General features: G+C 34.5%; 1 protein-coding gene across 2 annotated transcripts in view; it reads left to right on the top strand.

Annotated features, from left to right (window-relative positions):
* The window catches only part of LOC107675129 (protein TANC1-like), a 200,668-nt gene that overhangs the window by 191,882 nt on the left and 1,983 nt on the right, over positions 1-6,803 (top strand). For both annotated transcript variants that reach the window (XM_016469356.1, XM_016469354.1), the window contains 5 exons: positions 1,179-1,311; positions 2,863-2,892; positions 3,198-3,289; positions 4,566-4,712; positions 6,312-6,412. In XM_016469356.1, the coding sequence (XP_016324842.1) occupies positions 1,179-1,311; positions 2,863-2,892; positions 3,198-3,289; positions 4,566-4,712; positions 6,312-6,412 (503 nt within the window). The remainder of the gene's footprint in view (positions 1-1,178; positions 1,312-2,862; positions 2,893-3,197; positions 3,290-4,565; positions 4,713-6,311; positions 6,413-6,803) is intronic.

Below are 6,803 nucleotides of genomic sequence, written 5' to 3'. Positions count from 1 at the left end.
CCTTTGCCAATAGGGTTGACAGGAGGATCTGGTGGTTAACCGTGTCAAAAGCAGCGAACAGATCCAGCAAGATAAGTATTGAAGATTTGGAAGCCACTCTTGCCAGTCTTAGGGCTTCAACAACCGAGAGCAAGGCAGTCTCGGTTGAATGTCCTCTTCTGAAGCCAGACTGGTTGCTGACCAGGAGGTTTTTCTTTTTGAGAAAGTCAAAGACATGGTTAAGCACAACTCGTTCATGTGTTTTTGCAATGGAAGGTAGAAGGGATACCAGTTTGTAGTTCTCTAAAAGAGCTGGGTTAAGAGCAACAATATATAAGTGCTGTGACAAGTCCCGGGTAGTCTAACGCAGTATAATAAATAAAAAGTAGAAAGAATAGAAATAGAATAGAGAGAGCTGTTAGAGGGTTAAATTAATATTTTTAATTTTGTATGTTTTTTTTATAATAAATAAAAAGAAAAGTATAGACAGAATAGAAAGAGAACGCTAGTGTTAAAGGGTCAAGGTTTATTTATTTATTTATTAATAAATAAATAAATTATTTATTCACTACCAATGAGAGGTTTGAGGACTGAAAGTTTTTTTTTTTTTAATGTTTTTGATAAGTCTCTTCTGCTCAGGGCTGCAATTATTTGATCAAAAATACAGTAAAAATTGTGAAATATTATTACAATTTCAAATAGCCGTTTTCTATGTGAATATATGTTAAAATGTAATTTATTCCTGTGATCAAAGCTACATTTTTAGCATCATTACTCCAGGCTTCAGTGTCACGTGATCCTTCAGAAATCATTCTAATATGTTGATTTGCTGCTCAAGAAACATTTCTGATTATTATCAATGTTGAAAACAGTTGTGCTGCTTCATATTTTTGTGGAAAACATGAAACATTTTATTTTTCAAAATTCTTTGATAAATAGAAAGCTCAAAAGAACAGCATTTATTTGAAATAGAAATGTTTTGAAATATTATAGATGTAATTACTGTCACTTTTGATTAATTTAATGCATCCTTGTTGAATAAAAGTATTAATTTCTTAAAAAAAATAAAACTCACTGGCCCCAAACTTTTGAAAAGTAGTGTATTTTGCCATAAAATTGAGGAAGTTCCTCTTGCTGTCATTCTAGTTCAGATTCCCGGTCACAGATTCACACTGATGATTTGAGGTGTGTGTTTGCAGGTTCATTATCTGGTTGAGAAAGGGGCCGTGATCGAGCATGTGGACTACAGTGGCATGAAGCCGCTCGATCGCGCCATCGGCTGCAGAAACACCTCAGTGGTGCTGACCTTACTGAAGAAAGGAGCCAAACTAGGTGAGACCAGCATCTGCGCTTCCACTGGATCCTATGGATGAAAATCATGACTTTTGATATTATCAATATTCATGTATTTGCTGTGAAATGTGAAGCATGATGGGGTTTTCAGTCAGAGGAGACAACATGTGGACTGAATAGTTATTGTAGTTTCAAAATGTTTTAATGCAAGAAGTAAAATACAGTGAAAAGAATCAAGAGTTTTGAATTGATTCACTGAAATAGACCATTGGTCATCAGTAACATGAACATGTGATATTTATTAGCCAATCACATCTTTCCTCCTGTGTGTGTGGTTTATGAGGACACAAATTTGTATAATGACATGGGTATTACAATGTGAAGGTTGGTTTATGAGGACACTTCCTGTGTCCCCATAATTCAAAAGGCTTAAAAAAAAAAACATACTAAATGGTGTTTTTTTGAAAATCTAAAAATGCACAAAATTTCCTGTAAGGGGTAGGGCGATAGAAAATACAGCTTGTACAGTATAAAAACCATTACTCCTATGGAGAGTCCCCGTAAACCATGTATGTGTGTGTTTTGCTGGTGCTCAGCCTTTCTCAGAACTGGCTGTTTCCACTGACTTCCATTGATTTAACTCATCATCTGCCCACAAAGTGTCATAGTGTCATGGTCTTTATGAATCGTACTCCTTGTTTTCAGAACTTATAACATCCAAAGTAATTTAATTCTGCATTTTTTGACAAGTTGGCTTTGATGAAACGCTCAGACTTTATTTAAAGGTGATTTGTGTTTAAAAAGTCATTATTTATGCATTTCATTTCAGTCTTACTGATGACACAGAAACTACACTTCACATATATCAACTAAAATGCATAATCAACTAATCATAATAATCGAAATTTAAATGAAAATAAAGTGGCTGAAGTAGTTTCCAGCATAACCAGAAAAAAAAAAAAGTGCCCCAGCTTTATTTACATCAGGGAGTTTTGGACTTTTTTGCCTGCTGAACCTCTTTGACATAGCATTGCAACATTTCTCATTTAGTTTAACTTCTTGTCTTAAAACAACTAAAGTTGAAATAAAAATAGATTTAAACTATAGATATATTTTAAAAAAATAATAATAAAAATGACAAAAGACAAAAATACATATTGATGCAAAAATAACATGCAGGTAAAAAAATAATAATAAAAAAGATCTTTAGTTTACATTTGATTTAATTTTTGAATTATTTTAATTTTACCAAACACAAACAACTCAGTGTGACAAAGCTAGATCAGTCTCAGGGCTTCCCAATCTAAGGCTCACGAGGGAACTGCAGTAGGCTCATGAGTGAATGAAAAGATGAAAATGTATTAAAAATGAGCCAGTTTTTGGGGTCCAGAACTTTCATTTCTTCAGTGGAAACAAGCAGAGTGGTTCCAGCAGCTCGGTGTCGGTGTAAAAGTGAAACACGTGTGAGGTCTGAAGGCTGCTGTGTGACTGCTGTGGATGTGTGATGCTGTATTTTCTCTTTGCATGTCTCTTTCTGCTCTGTTTTTCATTCTTCTCTCTTTTAACTGCTTTCACTAAAACCCTTATCAGGCTACAGAACGTCACCTTATGATCGAACAGGTACACTCTTTAGGTAACTCTATTTCACGCCAATTCCATACTTCTGCTCTGCTGTGTTTTAAGGATCAGTTTGATGTAACGCTCTCTCTCTCTGTCTCTCTCTCTGTCTCTCTCTCTCTCTCTCTCTCTTCTCTTTTAACTGCTTTCACTAAAACCCTCATCAGGCTACAGAACGTCACCTTATGATCGAACAGGTACACTCTTTAGGTAACTCTATTTCACGCCAATTCCATTATTCTGCTCAGCTGTGTTTTCAGGATCAGATTGATGTAACGCTCCACCTCTCTCCCTCTCTCTCTCTCAAGGTAACGCAGCCTGGGCGATGGCGACCTCCAAACCCGACATCCTCATCATCCTCCTGCAGAAGCTCATGGAGGAAGGCAACCTGCTGTATAAGGTCAGGACAGATTCAAGTTTAGCGTAATTACATGAAGACACTTAACACCTCAAGGTCGAGATTCTTCACGAGTATTCCAGAGAAGTTTTGATATGCGATATTAATGACTGAATTCCTATTCAAATAAAAATGTGAATGATTAATGTGGGGGGGTGGATTGTTGATTATAATTATAAATAATATTTTATAATTTTATATAATATTTCATAATATAATATTTTTTGTCTGTCTCCAGAATCACACCAAGATTCCTGACTTGATTTTTAGTTGTTAGACCCCTAGAGTCAAGGTATGCATTCACCTTGAGAACTTCATCTTTGTTTCCAAATGCAATGACTTCAGTTTTTTCCTTGTTTAACTGAAGAAAGTTCTGGCACATCCAACTGTTAATTTCATCAATGCATTGGCAGAGGGAGTCACTGGGGCTGTAGTCATTTGGCGATAAGGCTAGGTAAATCTAGGTATCATCAGCATAGCTGTGAAAGGCAATTTGGTTCTTTCTCGCTCCGGGTGTGTGCTCACGGTGTGTGTGTGTTCACTGCTGTGTGTGTGCACTTTGGATGGGTTAAACGCAGAGCACTAATTCCAAATATGGCTCACCATACTTGGCCACGTCACGTCACTTTTCACTTTAATAACCTCTCCCTTCTAAGTATGACCTGAACCATTTGATTACCATCCCAGAAAGCCCGACACAGTTTTCCAGTCTCTCTAGAAGTATGTTATGATCGACCGTGTCAAACACAGCACTGAGATCTGGTAGTACCAGCACTGATATTTTGCCAGAATCAGAATTTAAGCGAATATCGTTTATTATCTTAATGAGCGCTGTCTCTGTGCTGTGATGCGGTCGGAAACCAGATTGAAAATTGTCCAGGTATCCATTTGCGTTTAAGTATTTGTTCAGCTGATTAAAGACTACCTTTTCAATAATCTTGCCTATAAAAGGAAGATTTGATATTGGTCTATAGTTGCTCAATATGGTGTTATCAAGATTGCTGTTTTTCAGAAGGGGTTTAACAACTGCAGTTTATTAACTGCAGTTAATAAATTATTATTATTATTATTATTTAGTATATTAACGTCTGAACGCTTATTAAACTAAAAATGGGAACGATTATCTCCATAAGCCTTATCAGAGCACTGAGCTTGAATCCAGGAGAAACGGGATTGGAAATAATGACATATTGAGTGATTGTTATCAGAGCAGACGATGTGTGTGAGACGTTTGTGTCAGGATGATCTGTGATTGATGAGCTGCGTTTCTCTCTCTCAGAGGGGGAAGATGAAGGAAGCAGCTCAGCGGTATCAGTACGCATTGAGGAAGTTTCCCAGAGAGGGATTCGGTGATGAACTCAAGGCCTTTAAGGAGCTGCGTGTGTCTTTGTACCTCAGTCTCTCCCGCTGCCGCCGGAAAACCAACGTAAGACACCGGAAGCATTAGAAATGTGCTCTCATTTACTTCTGCCTCTTCTGTACAGTCAGCTGATTTTTATAACTTTCTGTAGACATGCTTTCATATAAATTCATCAGGAGCTAGACATATATAATGTTCAGATTTTGAATTCACCTATTAATACTGGTGGAAATCGAGGTTTTCAAACATCCTTCATCAAAAAATGTTTTACAACCCACACGATAGTTTTAAAATACAACAGACTGGCAGTGTTATTTTAGTATTATTTATACACTATTTAAGTATTTATTCATATTCTGAATTAGCTTTTACTTTTACATTTTCAGTTTTTATTTAAAATTTTTTTTGTTATTATTAGGTTTCTTTTGTTTGTTTTTAATATTCCTATTTATTTTATTTCAGTTTTAGATTTAGTAATTTTTTTGTAAATCAGCTTAATTTCATTTCAGTTAGTTGTCAAGTAAAGTTTTTCATGTCATTTATCAATATAAATATAATTTATCCTAACATATGTAATACGTAATTTTTGTAACATTTCGTCCAAATTTTAAATACAAAATCTTATCATTTAGACAAAATAAATGGTCAAAATAACAAAAAAATTCCATGTTTTCAGACATATTCATATTGATTTTTAGACAACTCGATACCAATGCTTTAACTTCAGAAGAGTTAATAAATCAATATTTGGTGGAATAACACTGATTTTCAATCACAACAAATAAAAAACATTTGTTATTTTGACCAATTGTCATTTTCTGCAAAAAAAAAAAAGAAAAAAAGCTCTTAATGACAATATTTGTATTTGAAATTTGGAAGATATGTTATCAGACCTTTACAGAATAAAACAAATATTAACATTTTACTCAAATCCATACCTAGTATATCCAGAAAAACTGAGCATTTTCAAGTGGTCACTTAATTTTGTCCATAGCTGTGTATTTTATAATCTATTTTATTATATAATCTATTTTATTTCTGATTTATTTACATTTTAGTCAACAACACTGCACGTCATTTTTTTCTCTTTTAATACATTTTACAATAATCACATTATTTTATTTACAAATTTGCACATCAAATTTTATTTAATTTGTTATTATTGATGCTAAGTTAATTTATCCCTATTTAAATGATGATCGACTCTAAATTCTTGATATCCCTAATTGTAAAATTAATAATATATATTATATAATGTTTATATGTAATTTTAGCCAAGGTCTAGAGACGCCCCTGCTGGTTCTGCTGGTCTGGATCAATCAGATTGAGGTTTTTCTCTGCTCAAAATGTCAGACACGGCAAGACCAGAAAGATGCAAATTACTCCGAGGGCTTGAATTGATTTGAAGGTCTATTCAGAAGTAATAGCCTGGCTCCAAAAGGTCTCCTGACACAATACGGAGCCAATTTTCAGTCTGCACCTTTGACTGATGACACAATGAACAACAGCTGAAGAGTTCATTAATTAAATCACCTATTATTTGGACCAATTTACAGCTATTCAGTCATGCTAAATCCTGCAGCTCTGGCTGAGTGGATGATTGCTTCTCTTAGTTTGGCTGTTCTGAGTTTTGGTACCTTACATTCACCTCACTCTCTCTGACAGGACTTTGGATTGGCGGAGGAGTTTGCAACCAAGGCTTTGGAGCTCAAACCCAAATCGTACGAGGCGTACTACGCTAGAGCCAGAGCCAAACGCAGCAGCAGGTGAGACCATGATGCATCTTCATCTGCTCCAAACCTAGTGAGCTGCCTACTTAGGCAACATTTTAAGGCATCACTGGTGCACTTTAGATGCAAAGTCTGTTCTGGTCAAGTCAGAATTGCATTAAATATCAAACTGAAAAATATTGTTTTTCTTACAGTGCTAAATGTTGATTATAATTAAAAATTCTAATCTATAAAAGATTATTTAAAAAAAATATATAAATATAATTCACCCATTTAAAATGGTGGAGTGAGTGATAGTTGATTAATGTTGATTACAATTATAACTTATACATTTAATGTTTAATTTAATGTTTTAATGTTTAATTTAAATGAATTCATTCATATCATTTGTGTAATTAAAATTATAAATATTTTGAATATTTTTAGT

The sequence above is a fragment of the Sinocyclocheilus anshuiensis genome, unplaced genomic scaffold, assembly GCF_001515605.1.
Source record: "Sinocyclocheilus anshuiensis isolate Anshui unplaced genomic scaffold, SAMN03320099.WGS_v1.1 scaffold1005, whole genome shotgun sequence".
NCBI classification, from domain to species: Eukaryota; Metazoa; Chordata; class Actinopteri; order Cypriniformes; family Cyprinidae; genus Sinocyclocheilus; species Sinocyclocheilus anshuiensis.
Note: the sequence above shows the minus strand (reverse complement) of the source record. Positions and strands in the feature narration are given on the sequence as shown.